Source organism: Oncorhynchus kisutch, linkage group LG5, assembly GCF_002021735.2.
Source record: "Oncorhynchus kisutch isolate 150728-3 linkage group LG5, Okis_V2, whole genome shotgun sequence".
Lineage (NCBI taxonomy): Eukaryota > Metazoa > Chordata > Actinopteri > Salmoniformes > Salmonidae > Oncorhynchus > Oncorhynchus kisutch.
Window position 1 is genome coordinate 6,463,021 of NC_034178.2, and position 20,024 is coordinate 6,483,044.

At 46.9% G+C, this 20,024-nt stretch overlaps 1 protein-coding gene across 18 annotated transcripts in view; it reads left to right on the forward strand.

The window, feature by feature from the left end:
* The window catches only part of LOC109890577 (mitogen-activated protein kinase kinase kinase kinase 4), a 53,591-nt gene that overhangs the window by 25,412 nt on the left and 8,155 nt on the right, over window positions 1–20,024 (forward strand). The window contains exons 3-25 of one of the 18 annotated variants that reach the window (XM_031824289.1): window positions 122–178; window positions 4,941–5,066; window positions 5,226–5,336; window positions 5,513–5,603; window positions 5,767–5,897; window positions 6,126–6,180; window positions 6,323–6,401; window positions 6,866–7,041; window positions 7,515–7,587; window positions 7,822–8,032; window positions 8,555–8,716; window positions 8,824–8,910; window positions 9,695–10,303; window positions 11,491–11,646; window positions 13,992–14,210; window positions 15,041–15,147; window positions 15,248–15,369; window positions 15,474–15,571; window positions 15,799–15,807; window positions 16,323–16,501; window positions 16,827–16,938; window positions 17,113–17,409; window positions 19,824–19,941. In XM_031824289.1, the coding sequence (XP_031680149.1) occupies window positions 122–178; window positions 4,941–5,066; window positions 5,226–5,336; window positions 5,513–5,603; window positions 5,767–5,897; window positions 6,126–6,180; window positions 6,323–6,401; window positions 6,866–7,041; window positions 7,515–7,587; window positions 7,822–8,032; window positions 8,555–8,716; window positions 8,824–8,910; window positions 9,695–10,303; window positions 11,491–11,646; window positions 13,992–14,210; window positions 15,041–15,147; window positions 15,248–15,369; window positions 15,474–15,571; window positions 15,799–15,807; window positions 16,323–16,501; window positions 16,827–16,938; window positions 17,113–17,409; window positions 19,824–19,941 (3,385 nt within the window). The remainder of the gene's footprint in view (window positions 1–121; window positions 179–4,940; window positions 5,067–5,225; window positions 5,337–5,512; window positions 5,604–5,766; window positions 5,898–6,125; window positions 6,181–6,322; window positions 6,402–6,865; window positions 7,042–7,514; window positions 7,588–7,821; window positions 8,033–8,554; window positions 8,717–8,823; window positions 8,911–9,694; window positions 10,304–11,490; window positions 11,647–13,991; window positions 14,211–15,040; window positions 15,148–15,247; window positions 15,370–15,473; window positions 15,572–15,798; window positions 15,808–16,322; window positions 16,502–16,826; window positions 16,939–17,112; window positions 17,410–19,823; window positions 19,942–20,024) is intronic. The other 17 variants (XM_031824292.1, XM_031824291.1, XM_031824295.1 and 14 more) reach the window with 17 other exon arrangements.

Genomic DNA, 20,024 nt, shown 5'->3' on the forward strand with positions numbered 1-20,024 from the left:
CACACACACACACACACACACTTATTAACCCTAACCCAGCTGATCAGTGTATTACTGTTACCCTCGGTTGACCTCGTGATGACTGACCTGCTATCTTCTCCTTTTCTCTTTGTCTCTACAGGGGAGACATGTCAAAACTGGACAGCTGGCAGCCATCAAGGTCATGGACGTCACAGAGGTAAAGAAGTTCAAACTGACTGGAACACACCGTGTGTGTGTATTGTTCAAGGAGGATGTTACATGGCCAGGTCTATTGGTGAAACGATGTAGTCTGAAGCTGAGCTGCGATGACCTTTCACATTTCAAACTGCCCACCATGCCTGTTTATTTGTCAACCAGGTCTTTCAGATCATCTGACCATTGTCTTATTTGGGCCTCAGATTAAAGGATAAATGGCCTAATGTCAGGTGGCTTTGCAGGGTTATTACAGTGAGATTGACGCAAAGGGCCTTACCCATGGTTGTTGAAAGTGTCTTAGCCTAATCAACAATAGAATTAATATACATTTTTATTTCTGTGAGAAAAAATACCTTTTTAATTGGGAGAAGTACAAGCTCTTGATGCATTTTAGCCTTCGATACACACTATATATACACTATGTATACAAAAGTATGTGGACACAGTGGATTCGGCTATTAGTGTATAAAGTCGAGCACACAGCCATGCAATCTCCATAGACAAAAATTGGCAGAACATTGGCCATACTGAAGACCTCTGACTTTCAACGTGGCACCAACAAGTCACTTTGTCAACTTTCTGCCCTGCTAGAGCTGCCCTGGTCAACTGTAAGTGCTGTTATTGTGAAGTGGAAGCGTCTAGGAGCAACAACGGCTCAGCCGCGAAGCAGTAGAGCACACAAGCTCACAGAACGGGAGTGCTGAAGCTCATAAAAATCATCTGTCCTCGGTTGCAACACTCACTACTGAGTTCCAAACTGCCTCTGGAAGCAACGTCAGCACAATAACTGTTCGCCGGGAGCTTCGTGAAATGTGTTTCCATGGCCGAGCAGCTGTACACAAGCCTAAGATCACCATGCGCAATGCCAATCGCATTGGACTCAGGAGCAGTGGAAACGCTTTCTCTGGAGCAATGAATCCCGCTTCACCGTCTTGCATTCCGACGGACGAATCCGCCAAACCCAGATGCAAGGAGAATGCTACCTGCCCCAATGCATAGTGCTAACTGTAAAGTTTGGTGGAGGAGGAATAATGGTCTGGGCCTGCTTTTCATGGTTTGGTTAGGTCCTTTAGTTCCCGTGAAGGGAAACCTTAACACTACAGCATACAATGACATTCCTGACGATTCTGTGCTTCCAACTTTGTGGCACCAGTTTGGGGGAGGCACTTTCCTGTTTCAGCATGACAATTCCACCGTGAACAAAGCGAGGTCCATACAGAAATGGTTTGTCGATCGGTGTGGGAGAACTTGACTGGCCTGCACAGAGCCTTGACCTCAACCCCATCGAACACCTTTGGGAGGAATTGCAACGTCGACTGCGAGCCAGGCCTAATCGCCCAACATCAGTGCCCCACCTTGCTTCCATTCAGCCACAAGAGCATAAGTAAGTCCCCGCAGTAATGTTCCAACATCTACTGGAGGCTGTTATGGCAGAAAAGAGGGGACCAACTTCATATTAACACCCATGATTTTGGAATGAGGTGTTCGCTAAGCATGAAGTGTAGTGGTCTTGTAGTGTAGTTAGCCAACTCCTCATTTAGAATATACTAGTCTACATGGAAATTCTTTGAGGTCCTGTCTACATTTCAGGAAGAACTTTGACATCTCCGTAATCAGCCGCTCGTAAATCTCAGTATAATAAGCAGAGCTCATTACAGCTAAAGCCAGCGGGATGTTTTATGGCTAAATTACGTCATTTTGAGGCAGGAGGGCAGCCCTTTGCTCTCTCTGTGGCATTCTGCTTTTATCTACTGAAATAGGACCTACAAGTGAATATGGAACTAGCTGGACCACCCACACACACACACACACACACCCTAATGACCCCCCCCCCCAAGGAACTTGTGGTTAGTTTTATGATATAGCCGTTGCAGTATAGACCTACCATGTGGTCCATGTCATTTAACATAACATTTACTCTTAAACATTGTCTAAGTCAAATTCTCAATTCCGTTTCATACCAATGTGGTCATTCTGGTTCTAGACCAGTTTCTCTGTTCTTATGCCCTGACTTGCCCCCTGCCTGCCACTCCCTGCTGACTGTCATGAGTAAGGCTCTGATGTGTTGCCTAACCGTTTCCTGCCATGGGTGTCATAGGGCATGTCTCACCTGGTTTCCACTAGTTTATACCCCAGCCACAAAACCAAAAGGCCTATCTTTAAAATTCATGAAAACAAAAATGACTTAAAAATTAAGAAGAGAAATTGTAGAAATAGGTGGTTTATTACTTTGTCTGTGGTAACTCGTGACGACCCACTCCACCCCCAGGTTACGTGGTCATACACCTGGCCTGATATAGCCTCTCGTCTATGATAGGAGGGATAGATGTAGAGATTTCACCACTATAGGCTATGAATGACTCTGTTGCTTCACCCTGCCATGTAGAAGAGCACCTGTTATCTCAACAGCAGCTCACTGTTGTCCTGACAAACTGTTACTGTTGCTAAGAGAGGGAGAGGTGGGCATGGCAGTCCTGGGCTGTACTATTAGTCTGCTCTGCTCTCCCACTAGGCTACCTGCTCGGGAGGCAGGTAGCCTAGTGGTTAGAGCGTTGGACTAGTAACCGAAAGGTTGCAAAATTGAATCCCCGAGCTGACAAGGTAATCTGTCCTTTTGCCCCCCTTTACCCACTGTTCCCAGGCCGTCATTGAAGATAAGAATTTGTTCTTAACAGACTTGCCTAGTTAAATAAAGGTGAAATAAATATGCCTGGCCTGTGTATGGTTTTACCCTTTGATCTACAAGGTGCTGCGTTAACCGCTTGAATGATCATTTCTGTCTAACTAGAAAATGACAACCAAAAGTGAATCCCCCCTCGTTTTTGTCCCAGTGATTGTCAGGAATGCTCAGCCAGCCGCCTGTTCACAAACAGCTGCAGGAAACATGGGAAAGAGGGAGGGCTAGAGGAAGAGCAAATGGGAGCGAGTGCAGCAGTCAGACTGCCTGCACAGCCAACAGACAGCCTCTACTTGCTGGCACTGGAAGGGTCTGGTGGAAGAAAACTGTGTGTACCTACGTGCATCTCTAAACACACCACCGCTGTCACAGTAACTGCATCGCTCTTCACTAATGTCCCCATCGTTCAGACTCCTCCTTTCCACCAGGGCTTTCTGTAAGACGAGGGGTTTAACACTCGCTGTGTGTCAGTTACCGTCGCTGTTAATCATTGTCAAGTTGTTGCAACGGAAGAGATTAAGCTAATGGTGGGGTGACCTTTTTGTTGTCTTCCTCACGGTTTTCATGTGAGGTGGGGGAGGGAGGATGTTTTTGTGTGGGTGTATGTGTCTTGGATGTGTAAAACCCCAGTGATTTGAGGGGGTGTGTGGGGATATGGGTATCACATTGAAATCATGTTCTTCTGCTGAAAAGCCTGATTTTAAAATGCATATCTCTCCTGTAATTGGAAATAAATGTGGGCTCTAATGGAATTCCAGTTGATGTATACATGGACAGTTGTATAAGGGATGTGACAAATGAAATACATTTTAGTGTTTAAATAAAATCTGTTTTCTGTAAAAACAATATGAAAATGAATACAATTCCAAGTCAATTAACAATGCTGCCCTGCTATTGCCAGCAATGGTTTGGGTCTCCCCTTTCCAGATGGTTAAGCATGGCACCTGTACTTCAATTCCACCTTGCAAAGTTTGCGTTTCTTTCTCATTTAACTTCTCAAAGTATTGCCATACAGGGCTTAGCTGCTGTTGCTTGCCTTTCTCTGCCATTTTCCCAACCGTTAACGACGATGACGTAATGTTGGATAATCGACTCCAAAATAATTGATTCCTTGACACCTTGCACGTCGACTCCCATGTCAAGATTGACTCCGAAGATTCAGTATTTTTTTGAATTGAGACTGAATAGTTGCCGTAATTCTGAGAAGACGAACACTCGCATCTTTCATAGCGAGGGATGGAGAGAGAGGAGTGGGGCACATTATAGGTAGGTCGGACACCAGGCAGACAGTCCGAACCGTGCACGAGGCCTATCTATAGGCAATCAAAAGCAGTGTCTCACAATGGAATGCTGTACACACTCGCATCATTAGAGAAGAGAAAGAGCAGGCGAGCCATGGAGAGGGCGGAGGGGGCAGGCAGAACCGTGCTCATATGTCTTGGTCATCTGTCTCTCGCAATGTCTCGTCTTCCTTGATTCGCAAATTCACCAAAGTAGCCTAAAGTTTGCCTCTTCCTCTCTGGTTTTAATTAAATTACACAACTTTCCCCAGGCCTCTATAGCCTATCGTCTAGTTATGGTATAACATGGAATATCATATATAACTGCACTGTGATTTTAACATTTTGTGGAAGGCAAATTTTTCTGTTTGGGATTTTTATTATTGTTAAGGATCTCAATTTAGTTTAAACATTTTAATGTTTAAATGTTCACACCCTTAATACAGATAGTATAATGGATTCTGTCTTCCATGGACCCCCCCCCCCCCCCCCCCCCCCCCCACACACACACACACAATGAGATACACACATCATTAATACCCAAACAAAGAAGTCGTTAGAGGAGTGTGTGTACTGCGTAGCCGAGATGTCACATTGTTTAGGGGCTGTCGATGAATGAGGGTTTAATTTCCCCCCTACAAAGCCACTTATCAACCCCCGCCAGACTTGACCTTTGTGGAATGTAGGAAATGATTGACTATTATCCATCTGTAACCATCCACACACGATAGTGATTTTCCTAAGACGTCGTCCTCCCCCGGCCTTCTCTCTTTATCTAATGACTAATGGTGTCTGTGTGTCTGTAGGATGAGGAGGAGGAAATCAAACTGGAGATCAATATGCTCAAGAAGTACTCCCATCACAGGAACATTGCCACATACTACGGTGCTTTTATCAAGAAGAGTCCCCCAGGGCATGATGACCAACTGTGGGTGAGTATCTAGCCTGCGTGTTTCCCAATGGCTGAATAATCAGAACTGGTATATCTGCAGCAGGAATCAGACCATAAGTCTTCTACTGTTTTGACTCTCATATAGTCTTAGAAGTGCTTATGTAGGCGTCTGACTGAGTGTTGTGTGTGCTTCTTGTAGCTGGTGATGGAGTTCTGTGGGGCGGGCTCCATCACAGACCTGGTGAAGAACACTAAAGGAAACCAGCTCAAGGAGGACTGGATCGCCTACATCTCCAGAGAAATCCTCCGGGTGAGCCTGTCCTCCGGCCCCCTCCATCCCCTCTTTCCTTCTATCTTCAGTCTCCTTGTTCATTGTGTAATAATATGTAAATATAAAGGTGACACGTTTTTACCCTCCGCTACTTCAAAGCTCTGGTCTTAGACATGTGGTCTCATCTCTACACACCTCCCTCTCCTCCTCTTCAGGGACTGGCCCACCTGCACGCCCACCATGTCATCCACCGTGACATCAAGGGACAGAACGTCCTGCTCACAGAGAACGCAGAGGTCAAGCTTGGTGAGTGACAATATGTTTTGTACGTTACGGACAACAACCCTGATTAATCTGAACCCTATAGCTCCAAAATCACAGCCATTTTAGCCAGTCACCTAGTCTAGATGTTTACTACAATGCAGTTGTGTATATAACTAGTTTTAACTTCTGATTGGTTGTCTTGCAGTGGACTTTGGCGTGAGCGCCCAGTTGGACCGGACGGTGGGGAGGAGGAATACATTCATCGGGACTCCCTATTGGATGGCGCCCGAGGTCATCGCCTGTGACGAGAACCCTGAGGCCACCTACGACTACAGAGTAAGACTCTCGCCCTCTTCCACACAGTACTCTGACATTTTAGCCTTGATTTGAACCTGCCACTTATGTCCTCCTTGACATCTGTAGCTACTGGTAACTTAAGCTACTGCTACATTGTGGGCTAGAATGCACGAGTCTGCTTGGTAGAGTATGTTGCTCTTCAGTGTCTGATGTAGTGTGTGTGTTGCTATGTCTGGTGCCTCTCTCACTGTGTCTCTCCTCTTCCAGAGTGACTTGTGGTCAACTGGAATCACTGCCATCGAAATGGCCGAAGGAGCTCCTCGTAAGTACCTGCCTATCCCCAGATCACACACCTATCGTTTCTTGTAGATGGCAGCTCTATTGGTTCCTTCTGCCCTTGTCTTTGCTTTTCTCCCTGTCATGTTTTTACTGATTCCCTCTGGTGTGTGTGTGTTCACTTTTAGCGCTGTGCGATATGCATCCAATGCGAGCACTCTTCCTCATCCCAAGGAACCCTCCCCCACGACTCAAGTCCAAGAAGTGGTAAGTTACCAAGATTCTGTCAGCTGGGTTTAGAGGTCTCCTCTCTCGCTCTCCTCCCTCCTCCTCCTCTCTGAACAGCTGTGGCACATGGGAGGAAGGCCTGTTGGCCCACGGCGAGGCTCCTCAGCCCTCGTTCCGGGGGGAAACTCAACCCTCTGAGACTTTCCTCTGGCACCGGTGCATTTACGATTATGACCGCTTTTCATTGACGGGTTTTTCCCAGAACATTCATTGTATTTAAGTTCTGAAAGGCTCACTGGATTTCTGTCTAAATGGATAAAACAGGATCTTCCTATTTCAGACTTGTAGCGTCTCAGGCTTTTTTGACGGTTAGTTTAGTTTGTCTGTCATTTGTTGTCTTGTCAGTGGGTTGTAGACAACAAGCCCCCCAGGCTACATGATTACTGGTGGTAATACAACTATCTCATTAGTGGCCTCATCTGTCTTGACCCTTCCTCTTTCAGGTCTAAGAAGTTTTGCAGCTTCATCGAGGGCTCCCTGGTGAAGAACTACAACCAGCGCCCCCCCACCGAGCAGCTGCTCAAGCACCCCTTCATCAGGGACCAGCCCAACGAGAGGCAGGTCCGCATCCAGCTCAAAGACCACATCGACCGCACCAAAAAGAAGAGGGGGGAGAAAGGTGAGTCTGCTTCTCTACCTGTTTAATCACAGAGTCTTAAAGTAGCACTGTGAACATGATGACGGTGCCCTATTAGTGTAAGAGCTGTTTGAAAAGACCGCCAGAAATTTGTGCCTGTTTTGGTGGGATGGAGCTTTTGCCTACCTGGTGAAATCACCAGGTGGTGAATTAGTTAATAGGCCAATGAGAGAGTTCCAAACCTCTCTGCCAAGAACAGCACATTTTCCCCACTCAGACCACTCCCAGATACTTCTAGCAAATTTATTGCTTGAGAAATTTGTCTTTGATAAGAAGCTATTTTTGTGTCTTTGTTTTCAATTAAAATGGTCAAAATCACAGTACGGTACTTAATTGTTACCCATAAATTATTTGATATTGAGATAAAAAACCTCTGCATTTGGCCTTTTGTGTGTTTTACACTGAATAGCCCATGTTTCTACATCTTGTCACACTATCCACGTATTGTTTTTCAGACGAGACTGAATATGAGTACAGTGGGAGTGAGGAGGAAGAGGAGGATGCTGGAGAGCAAGAGGGAGAGCCTAGGTAATGGTTTAGTGTTACACGTTGATGTACACAGTTAATTTTGCAATTCACAATATAGCGGGATATCTCTGCTCACCAGTGTAGCAAACACCAACCTGGAAACGCTAAACAACTCCACCCATCTGACACAGAAACTAACGGTTCCCTTGAACTAACTCACTGTTCCCTTGAACTAACTCACTGTTCCCTTGAACTAACTCACTATTCCCTCGTTTCCGCTCGTCCACCCTGCAGCTCCATAGTGAACATGCCGGGTGAGTCGACGCTGCGTAAGGACTTCATCCGGCTGCAGCAGGAGAACAAGGAGCGCTCGGAGGCGCTGCGCCGACAGCAGCTCCTGCAGGAACAGCAGCTCCGTGAGCAGGAGGAGTACAAGCGCCAACTATTGGCCGAGAGGCAGAAACGCATTGAGCAACAGAAGGAGCAGAGGAGGCGGCTGGAGGAGGTAGAGTTATTAAACATTGATTCATGGATTTTAAAGTAAAACTTGTATGTAGAATTTAGGGTGCGAGTACAGTGCGAGGTGCTGCATGCTCTGAATAACTCGATTGGTTAGTTCTGCTGTCTGTGAAGAAATGGGCGGGGTGTAGGTTGATCCTGCAGCCACGATTGGACAGAGCGAAACTGTGATCACCCCATAGAGGGTCGAACTTGGATAGCCCACAATGACGCAGCCCATGCTGTCACAGAAGACTGCCATTACAAGGATAAAAGGTGTCCTACATTTTTAGATCAATAGACAGCTGCTCCTCGCTTGATCAATTCACCAAAGCCTGTATTTGACTTCCCATCCTCTCTTGTTTTCCTCAAATCATTCAGATCACTGCTACTATGGACAATCATTGCCATAGTAGCAGTGACATCTCATAATATCTTTGAACAGGGAATCCCAACTAGAATTTCAGCTCTCCCTGTGTGTCGTATCCCTGAGGTTCTCTCTCTGTTGCCCCCTCCTGGTGCCTCACAGCAACAGCGACGCGAGCGCGAGATGAGGAGGCAGCAGGAGCGTGAGCAGCGCCGCCGCGAGCAGGACGAGAAGAGGCGCATGGAGGAGATGGAACGACGGCGGAAAGAGGACGATGAGCGCCGGAGGGCGGAGGAGGAGAAGAGGAGGAGCGACCGTGAGCAGGTAGGTCTTTAAATGACAAGAAGCACTCAACTGCCCAGCATGTAGGCCAATTATTGTCACTTCCTGTATTTCATCCAATCATGGCGGCTGTTGTGTTTGATTGACAGGAGTACATTCGTCGGCAGCTGGAGGAGGAGCAGAGGCACCTGGAGATCCTGCAGCAGCAGCTGCTCCATGAACAGGCCATGCTCCTGGTAAGAAACCTGCATCCTACCACTCTTACTCTCCAGGGGCGCGTTCAGGAGGGCGCAATGTTACAGAACGTTGAGAAATTGGTGACGTAGGACACCCATGAGTCTTTGTCAAGTTGAACAGGGAATGGTGTCTGGAGCTGTATTCTATTACATTTGTATTGACAACGTTGTAAATGTTGCACCCCACTGAGAAAGCCCCTGTTTTCAGGACGGGATCGCACATTTAGGAGCAAGCTCTTTTCTAGAACATAGATAGTAATCAAGGCAAGGTGTTATGGCCATATTGTATGAATTATGGTTGACGTTAGCTGTTGTATAGATTAGTCATCCGGAAATACCCTACAGGAAGATGGAGTTCCTATGTTTCTCTGCCGGTGTCTCTGGTTACATTTACATCCTGAGGAAATGAGTTGAGATGTATTTATTTATGTGTGTGTATATAAAGTCACCTTTTGTTTCTTTATTGCTCAGCATTCACCATTCTGTCTTGCTTCCCATAAATTGAACCATTCCACACTATTCACCCAATCCTCAACTTTGGTTCTATTACTCGCTAAAGAAGGTTGTAACATTTATTTGTGAGTAATGAAATGGAACAATCTGCATTTGAAGGAAGACTTTATTTAACATGTTTGTAGGCTTGAATTTATCAAGCTTCATCTTTATAGAACTAAGCTGAATCGGTCTTCAAGTGCTTAATTTAATACAATTCACCCCCCAAGGTAGCATTAGCTTACACATGCCATTAGCCACTTTCCCCCATGTCTAATGTGCCTCAACTCAGCCGCGCACTCTGCATCAGGAGTTCAAATGGAGGGAGCTGGAGGAGCAGCGGAAGGCAGAGCGTCTCCACAAGCGTCTGCAGCAGGAGCAGGCCTATCTGCTGTCCCTCCAGCACGACAATAAACCACCGCAGCCCTGCGAAAAGACTGAAGACCCCAAGAGAATGTCCCCTGACAGTACTAACAAAGCCCCTCCGACAATGTCCCCAGGCCCCGTGGGCGATAGAGCCCCAGCTCCACAACCCCACGTCCTCAATAATTCTAATACTATTGCTTCACGGAGAACGTCCTGTGATAATACTAGCTCCCCACATGCCCATTTCCTGGACAATGTTACTGTTAACGCCCCACGGAGAATGTCCTCGGATACCACAAAGTCCCCACAAACCATGTCCTGCGATAACACTACCAAGGCCCCTCAGAAACTGTCCCCAAACAGTGTTGATAAAGACTCAGAAAATACCCCCTCTGACAATAGCGATGCCCTAGCCACCCAGTCCACAGACGTTACTAAACCCTCACAGACCGGGGGCCTAGACGGCCCCAAGTCCCCACAGACAGACCGCTCGGAGGCTAGCGACGTTCTCGGTGATCCTCAGCCAATCAGAGAGGTGAACCCCAACACGACATCACTTCCTCCTGCTGCCTGCTGCTACTTCTATTCTAGCTGCCTGCCCCCCTCTCCACACAGCGTGTTATGTTAGCCCTGGTGGTGTGAGCTGGCGCTATGGTTGTCTTTTTTCTTTCAGTTATCGTCTTAAAATAGTGTTTAATACCTCACACAGTCCAATGTAGCACTGCGTTTAATGTATGCGACACAAAATAGCCTATAACGTTACAGTACTAGGATAACGTTGTCTGTTTTGAAATGATTAGTGAATAGACTTCTCAGCCAACCATTTTGTTTGAGGAGCGAGGACAGTCAGAGAAAAGAAAGCCAGTCGCTCACAACCACCGCCTCTCTAAAACTGTACTGCTTCTCTGGCTCTAGTCTTTGCTTGACTATCTGATGCTTCTCTACTAAAACGTCTTGAGGATGACGTGTCTGAGTCTTGAGAGGACTGAGCAAGAAAAAGACTAAGTATAGACTGAAGCGCTGCAAGCTGGATCTCTGTCAACATCATTTTGCATTCAGGACCAAATGGTTTGCTTACGCAGAACACGGTACATTTTCTCTTGCCATTAGTAATTTCATGAAAATGCATCTATTTTTCCTTCATATGCATTCACAGTTGAGTTGCCATACCTGAATGTAACACATATTTAAATCAATGGGCTTGAATTGATAAAGGGACCCAGCAGAGGCGGTGATGAGTTGAAGCCGATAGTACTTCACATATTCTTGTGAATTACCAGTTGTATTGCTGTCTACTGCAGTGGTGAAAACAAAGTAGTCAGGTGTTCCTGCTCTTGTCGTCCTCTCACATACCTACTAAATAAGCGTGATCGTTTGTAATGCGGCTGTGCCTTGTACTGTTCAGGTAAGTGACTGGAGAGGATGTCATGCATGTGGTCAGCTCAGGCCCACACTAACATATGTGTGCTGCTGGGTCCCAGAGAGAGACCGTTCTCTGGGGTGAGTCCCCTGGAGGTGTAAGATATCATTAACAAGACTGTCTGAGGTGGGCTCATGTGCATGTCAGCGGACTTTCCCTCCCTGTCGATAACAAGGCGTCGGCTTCAGTGTTGACTCTTCCTTGTTCTCCTAGTCTTTCTCCTTGTGTGTTTTGTCGTTGAGTTAATGCCTCAACCTTGACCCCACTGATCCTCACTGACCCTGTCTGTCCTGCACTCACAGGCCGACGAGCGCTTCCGAAAGAACATTCAGGGCTCCCCCCAGACCGCCCCACCCACCAAGCAGCCCCCCGTGCCCCCCCGCTCTGAACCCTTCTCTAACGGCAGCTCCTCCTCCGAGTCTGTCCCGCCTGCCATGCACCGGCCCATGGAACCACAGGTAAACCCCTCATCCTTCCCTCCCTTCTCTCGATCTACCGCTCTCCATACAGTAGGTTATCTGACAGCAAGGCATTGGTGCCACGAGTTGTCCATTCTAGCACCCACACATATAATTCAATGTCTATTTCTGTGGATGAGCTAGTAGAGGTCCCAATTAGAGGTCGACCGATTAATCGGAATGGCCGATTTAATTAGGGCCGATTTCAAGTTTTCATAACAATCGGAAATCAGTATTTTTGGCAAACGAGTTGGCCGATGAAAAAAAATGTATTTTATTTTTTTACACTTTTATTTAATCTTTATTTAACTTGGCAAGTCAGTTAAGAACACATTCTTAATTTCAATGACGGCCTAGGAACGGTGGGTTAACTGCCTCGTTCAGTGGCAGAACGACAGATTTGTACCTTGTCAGCTCAGGGGATTCAATCTTGCAACATTAGTTAACTAGTCCAACGCTCTAACCACCTGATTACATTGCACTCCATGAGGAGACTTCCTGGTTGCGCGAATGCAGTAAGCCAAGGTAAGTTGCTAGCTAGCATTAAACTTATCTTATAAAAAAACAATCAATCATAATCACTAGTTAACTACACAAGGTTGATGATATTACTAGTTTATCTAGGGTGTCCTGCGTTGCATATAATTGATGCGGTGCTGTCGTTGCTCCAATGTGTACCTAAACATAAACATCAATGCCTTTCTTAAAATCAATACACAGAAGTATATATTTTTTAAACCTGCATATTTAGCTAAAAGAAATCCAGGTTAGCAGGCAATATTAACCAGGTGAAATTGTGTCACTTCTCTTGCGTTCATTGCACGCAGTGTCAGTGTATATGCAGCAGTTTGGGCCGCCTAATTTGCCAGAATTTTACCTAATTTTGACATAACAGTGAAGGTTGTGCAATGTAACCGGAATATTTAGGCTTATGGATGCCACCCGTTAGATAAAATACGTAACGGTTCTGTATTTCACTGAAAGAATAAACGTCTCGTTTCCGGATTTGACCATATTAATGACCAAAGGCTCGTATTTCTGTGTGTTATTATGTTATAATTAAGTCTATGATTTGATGGAGCAGTCTGACTGAGCGATGTTAGGCAGCAGCAGGCTGGTAAGCATTCATTCAAGTAGCACTTTTGTGCGTTTTCCAGCAGCTGTTTATGACTTCAAGCATATCAACTCCCGAGATTAGACTGGTGTAACAGATGTGAAATGGCTAGCTAGTTAGCGGGGTGCGCGCTAATAGCGTTTGAAATGTCACTCGCTCTGAGACTTGGAGTAGTTGTTCCCCTTGTTCTGCATGGGTAACGCTGCTTCGAGGGTGGCTGTTGTAGATGTGTTCCTGGTTCGAGCCCAGGTAGGAGCGAGGCGAGGGACTGAAGCTATACTGTTACACTGGCAATACTAAAGTGCCTGTAAGAACATCAAAGGTATATGGAATACAAATGGTATAGAGAGAAATAGTCCTATAATTCCTATAATAACTACAACCTAAAAACTTCTTACCTGGGAATATTGTAGACTCATGTTAAAAGGAACCACCAGCTTTCATATGTTCTGAGCAAGGAACTTAAACGTTAGCTTTCTTACATGGCACATATTGCACTTTTACTTTCTTCTCCAACACTTTGTTTTTGCAAACCAAATTGAACATGTTTCATTATTTATTTGAGGCAAAATTGATTTTATTGATGTATTATATTAAGTTAAAATAAGTGTTCATTCAGTATTGTTGTAATTGTCATTATTACAAATAAACTAAATAAAAAAATCGGCAGATTTAATCGGTGTCGGCTTTTTTTGGTCCTCCAATAATCGGTATCGGAGTTGAAAAATCATAATCGGTCGACCTCTAGTCCCAATAGAATGACATGCTCCATCATGTCAGTAGATCTACTCATATCTGTTATGATGTTATAGTGGGATTTCTGGGACCTTCCACTAATTGACCTGAGCAAAAGCTTGTCCCTTCAGTGGTGTGATAAACCTTACCCAGGATGCCAGAGGAGGCTGCATGTGATTGGCTGCTTGGTTCCCCTTCACTCATCTCCTTGCCCCTCTCACTGTGCCATTCAACTATCTGTTGTCCTGTTATTTGTCTTCACTGTAAATGTTTTTGTGTGTGAACCTGTTTGACTGTTTCTGTTGTCGCTTCTGTTGTCTTGGACTGCATGACGTATGTGCAATGCATGTCTGTTATATGCATATGTTACATGTATATGCATATGTTTTCAGCCATGTCCTTCATCTCTGTGCCTTCACTCTGTGGTTTGACCTTCTCCCCCTCCCACCTACCTCCCCCCTGTTCTCTCCCCTCTGTGTGTCTGTCTGTCTGGAAGGTCCAGTGGTCCCACCTGGCCGCTCTTAAGAGCAGCAGCGCCGCCCCGCCCCCCGTCGTGTCTCGCTCCCATTCCTTCAGTGAACCCGCGGTTCCTAGTTTTGCACATCTCCATCTGCGCTCCCAGGAGCCCCACAACCACCACCATCACCCCTCTGCTGCTGCACGCACTGACCCCCAGCCCCCCGCCTCGGGCCCCAGCGACGAGGTGCCCCCCAGGGTAAGAAAGGACAGCCCAGGGGACCCCCTTTTCCAGCCCCCATCCGGGGTCCCCTCAGAGGGGCAAGATAGCAATGTCTACAGCCTCTCTAGGTGTCCCATCCGACAGCAGTGGGATTACACTGTGGGCTTTTGCCCATGTTCCACAGCATATAGTGTAGAGCTACAATAAGGTAGATTAGACTAGTAGTCTGGTTCACTAGTATAATCAGTGACTGAAAGCTATCTTGACAAATATCTCCTGGTTGTAGCTGCAATTGTCCCAGTGTACAGTACTGGAGTCCCTATAGTAACTAGCTTTACTCAGTGCTGTGCTTCCACTGGCTAACTACACACCACATGGTCCTGCATGGCTTCATTAGTTGTTCCTCTTCTAGTACTTCACCGTGTACATCCTGCATGCCCATCATATTCACTCTGTTCACTAATGTAATGGAGGGCCGACACAAAACCATTACCTAGACCAGTGTTTCCCAAAACTCGGTCCTGCCCACACCCAAACCACATGTATTTTTTTATCCCAGCACTGCACAGTTGAATCAAATAGTCTAAGCTTGATGATGAGTTGGTTATTTGAATCAGCTGTGTAGTGCTTGGACAAAACCCAAAACGTGCTCCTAGTAGTTTGGGAAACTGAGTTTATTACAAATATCCATGTCTTGTCTATAGATGACTAAAATGATCCAGCAATCTATTTGTAGTTGAAGGGTAGAATGCACATTTGGGAAGAGGGATTGGGGCTATGCAGCGGTGCCAGGCCCTGCTGTGTGGTGGTGGTAGTTTATGCTCCTGTAGCCAGGCGTGTGAGGGCGTCCGTCTTGTCTACCACAGGTTCCAGTGAGGACAACGTCCAGGTCCCCTGTGTTGTCACGCAGAGACTCTCCTCTCCAGGCCTCTGCCCCGCCTAGCAACCAGGCAGTACAGCGGAACGCAGGCAGGTAGGTGGTCAACTCTGTGTGGTGTTGGAAAGAGTTGAATTGTTCGCGGGGTGGGTATGGGGAAGTGTGTTTTCAATCCCCTGTGTTGCTTGTCTTCCAGTAATGCGGAGCCACGTCTGCTGTGGGACAGAGTGGAGAAGCTGGTTCCCAGGCCCGGCAGTGGCAGCTCCTCTGGCTCCTCCAGCTCCCAGGCCGGCTCAGGGGAGAGGTTCAGAGCACGCTGTGAGTAACACACACACACACACACAGCATACGGGATGTACAATACTGCATTTAGTATCTTGTAGGTCTTCCACTGATGTTGGTTTTACCATCCTCTCGTCCAGCATCGTCTAAGTCTGAGGGCTCCCCACTGCAACGCCCCGACAACGCTGCCAAGAAGCCTGACGACAAGAAGGACTTTGCCCGACCCAACCGGCCAGCCGTAAGAACCTGTCTCTTATGACTGTGTCCACATACTGCTGTAGTAGTGGTCCCTGCATCTGGCTGTAAACCAGGCCAGCACTGCAGCCTGCTACAGTAACAGTGTGGTGGTGTTTCTATGACTGACTATCCCGTTGTCTTATCTTTTGGTGTTCCCTATGGGCCATGACACGACAACCTGTGGAATCCCATTACTCCAACGATGTGATTATGGGGGGAGTTGTATAGGGGGACGTGGTAAGCACGCGTGCATAAGAATGTCATGCTCTGATGCTATGCTTATTTCCACTGCATGGGCCACCATGTATGCTAAAACGTTTCAGAAGAGGGCTATCCTGTGAGAAGCTCAGGGCCCAATTCCATCGCTCTTCCATTTGCCTCCCACTCATTGGTCCTCCTCTCCTTGGCTGACACGTGATTGGCTGACGATGCACCTCTGACCCGCCCCTCTCCCTGCTGTCTTCTGTCTTCTTCTTGCCTCCTGCCTGCGCCATCCCAATCCAGTTGCTCTTCACCTGGCACATCACAAGTTACTGTTTTCAGCAGTGTTGGCTCTTAACTGAGTTTAATGTTATGGCCTTAATGTATGGGGAATGATGCTCCCCTCCTCGCCCCAGTTCAATCCAGTTCAATCAGTTCAATGCATCCTCCCCCTGTAAAACTAGTAGTCAGTAATCTGACATGGTTTAAATCAGTGACAACCTTTTGGAAAGGGAGTATTGAAAATATTCCGAGCCTTATTTGACCTCTAGGACCTGACGGCCCTGGCCAAAGAGCTGCGGGCGGTGGAGGATGTGCGTCCTCCCAACAAGGTGACAGACTACTCCTCCTCCAGCGAGGAGTCAGGCACCACCGACGAAGACGATGATGAAGAAGTGGACCAGGACGCAGCAGACGAGTCCACCTCGGGAGCAGAGGATACCAGGGCCGGGTACGTAACAACCCTGACCTGGGCCCGTATTCACAAAGCGTCTTAGTCTGCAATCAGGTTTCCCCACGTCCTGTAATCTTATTCATTATGATCTGAAAGGCAAAACTGATCCTAGATCAGCACACGGACCCTTTATGAACTCAAGGCCTTAGTGATACTGCCCTAAAGAAAGGCTTTCAGATGAAAAGTTGATCAGATAATATATACTATATAGCATAGAAAGACATGTATGAGGTGAGTAATTTGGCTCATTGAAAAGTGCTAAATAAGTCCCATGTATTATTAATAATTGGAGTTTGAAAATGAGACGTACTGTTTCCACCAGGAGAGGTCTGAGTAACGGAGAGACTGCATCCCTGAAGACCTTACTGGCCCACGATGACTCCGAGAACGACCTCACCACACCCTCCAAGGATGGCACCTTGGTCATCAGACAGGTAGGACTGCAGAAGACCCTCTGGTTGTTATCATGTCCTCTTCCACGCCTGGTTTCAGTTATCATCTTGTTTGATTTCCTATGTTGAGTCTTGGTTTGCTGGTAAAGCACACTGTCATGTACAGTTACTAGTGGAAAACAACGAGATACAAGTTGAGGTTGTTCTTGGTTACAGAGCGCGGGTGACAAAAAGCACCCGGCGGTCAATGTCTCTTCATCCTCCTCCGGTCCCAGTGTGGCTCACGGTCAAGCCGTTCAAGCACATACTACTCCTCCCGGGCCTGGTAACGGTCACCAGGAGAAAAACGGCTTTGCTGGCCGCATTCACCTGCTGCCAGACCTTATTCAGCAGAGCCACCACTCCCCCGCCTCTGCCTCTTCCACCTCTTCCATCTCCATCTCCCCCTCCTCCAGCCATGTCAGCCCAGCCATGTCCCCCCAGACCCCCTTGGACAAGCTCACTGCCATCGAGGTATGTCCCCTGTCCCTTAAGCTGGCTACTCTGGTTGTTCAGTCTACTTTGTCCCTTAAGCTGGCTTCTCTGGTTGTCTACTCTGTCCCTTAAGCTGGCTACTCTGGTTGTTCAGTCTACTCTGTCCCCTGTTGGCTGGCTACTCTGGTTATTCAGTCTACCCTGTCCCTTAAGCTGGCTACTCTGGTTGTTCAGTCTACCCTGTCCCTTAAGCTGGCTTCTCTGGTTGTCTACTCTGTCCCTTAAGCTGGCTACTCTGGTTGTTCAGTCTACTCTGTCCCCTGTTGGCTGGCTACTCTGGTTATTCAGTCTACCCTGTCCCTTAAACTGGCTACTCTGGTTGTTCAGTCTACCCTGTCCCTTAAGCTGGCTACTCTGGTTGTTCAGTCTACCCTGTCCCTTAAGCTGGCTACTCTGGTTGTTCAGTCTACCCTGTCCCTTAAGCTGGCTACTCTGGTTGTTCAGTCTACTCTGTCCCCTGTTGGCTGGCTACTCTGGTTGTTCAGTCTACTCTGTCCCCTGTTGGCTGGCTACTCTGGTTATTCAGTCTACCCTGTCCCTTAAGCTGGCTTCTCTGGTTGTCTACTCTGTCCCTTAAGCTGGCTTCTCTGGTTGTCTACTCTGTCCCTTAAGCTGGCTACTCTGGTTGTTCAGTCTACCCTGTCCCTTAAGCTGGCTACTCTGGTTGTTCAGTCTACCCTGTCCCTTAAGCTGGCTACTCTGGTTGTTCAGTCTACCCTGTCCCTTAAGCTGGTTGTTCAGTCTACCCTGTCCCTTAAGCTGGTTGTTCAGTCTATCCTGTCCCTTAAGCTGGCTACTCTGGTTGTTCAGTCTACCCTGTCCCTTAAGCTGGCTACTCTGGTTGTTCAGTCTACCCTGTCCCTTAAGCTGGCTACTCTGGTTGTTCAGTCTACCCTGTCCCTTAAGCTGGCTACTCTGGTTGTTCAGTCTACCCTGTCCCTTAAGCTGGCTACTCTGGTTGTTCAGTCTACTCTGTCCCTTAAGCTGGCTACTCTGGTTGTTCAGTCTACTCTGTCCCCTGTTGGCTGGCTACTCTGGTTGTTCAGTCTACCCTGTCCCTTAAGCTGGCTACTCTGGTTATTCAATCTACCCTGTCCCCTTTTGGCTGACTGACTGAACTGACGAATGATCTCTGGGCTGCTTCACCTTCTGAATATTACTCATAGCACTGCCTCTAACACTAGCGCCACCTAGTGTGGGACCTTAGCAATGAGCAAGCGGCTTTACTAGTCTAGAGAGCGTTGGTAAAACACTTTGCCCAGGTGCAAGCTGGGAGGTGAAGTCTATGTAGTCCATCTTGTCAGGGGTAATGAGGTTGTGGAACACCTCATTGGACTTCATCTCCCATCTCTCCATGGCCTTAGTGCTTTGATGCCATTTCACTCAAGCAGTTTAGTAGTAGGCTGTGCCTGGGTGGTAGCTAGCTTGCTTGGTGTGTGGTGCTTTTGGACAAACCTAGCTTGTATGGATTTTACTACCCAACTAAAGGTGTGTGTTAGCATGACAACGCTACTATCATGGAAGACACCAAGACACTGAACAGCGCGTCTACCTTTAAGCCTAATGATAAACTGCTGCGTTTTGATGGTTGCGTTTGATCAAAATCTGTGTGCTTTACACTGGCAATTTGACTTTTCATATTTCATCCCGTTTCTCTCAATTATTTTTCTGTCCTGAACCTGCCATCTTTATTTCGTCTTCCATGTTGGTTCTACTCTCCTTTTTAAGTCACTGACCTTGTTTTTCATATCTGCCTCCAACAAATGTCATATCTTCCCATGCTTTTTGTGTGTTGATGTTTTGTTTTTGCCGTCCATAGAGTAGATGTCATGTTTGATTACTAGATGAGAAATGTCCTGATGTACAGTGTGTTGTAACAACCCAGTGGGTAGATGGTGTTTTATGAAGCCCTGTGGTTTCTCAAGCAGGTCTGAGTGATTCTCAGTTTTAGATTGGCCAAGCCTGCAGGCCCTTCCTATTGTACTGTTAATTGGCTACTGTAAATCCTATTCGGCCTTATGATATTGTAGCCCAGCAATAAACATGTCTTCCATAGAACGTCATGAGCGCAGTAAAATGGATCCATTGCTGAGTTCAAACCAGACTCACTGCAGCTGCCATAGCTCCCCCTGCTGGGGAAAAAAGTATTATTCTATGCAAACAGATTATACAATAAATAATGTTGTAATATTTGACAGTATGAAGCAAAGGAGAAATAGGCTCCAGGAATACTGATAGTGTAGCAGACCAGGTTGAGTTACAGGTAGATGGGGATCTCCATTTCACACCTGTGTATAATACACACTTAAAACAGGACAAATATAAGCACCCAACATATCTGTCCACTGTTGTTTGTCTGTGTTCTGCTCTCACTCCCGTGCCTTTGTCGCCAGACCCACTCGGCCAGCAACACCATGCAGAAACACAAGTCTTCCTCCTCCTTCACCCCCTTCATCGACCCGCGCCTCCTGCAGGTCTCCCCCTCCAGCGGCAGCTCCCTCAACAACATGGGTGAGTCACCTCTTTTTTTCCTCTACCCTTTAAAATGCTGATTTAGGATCAGCTCCCTCATCTTATCCATTAACAATAGATGT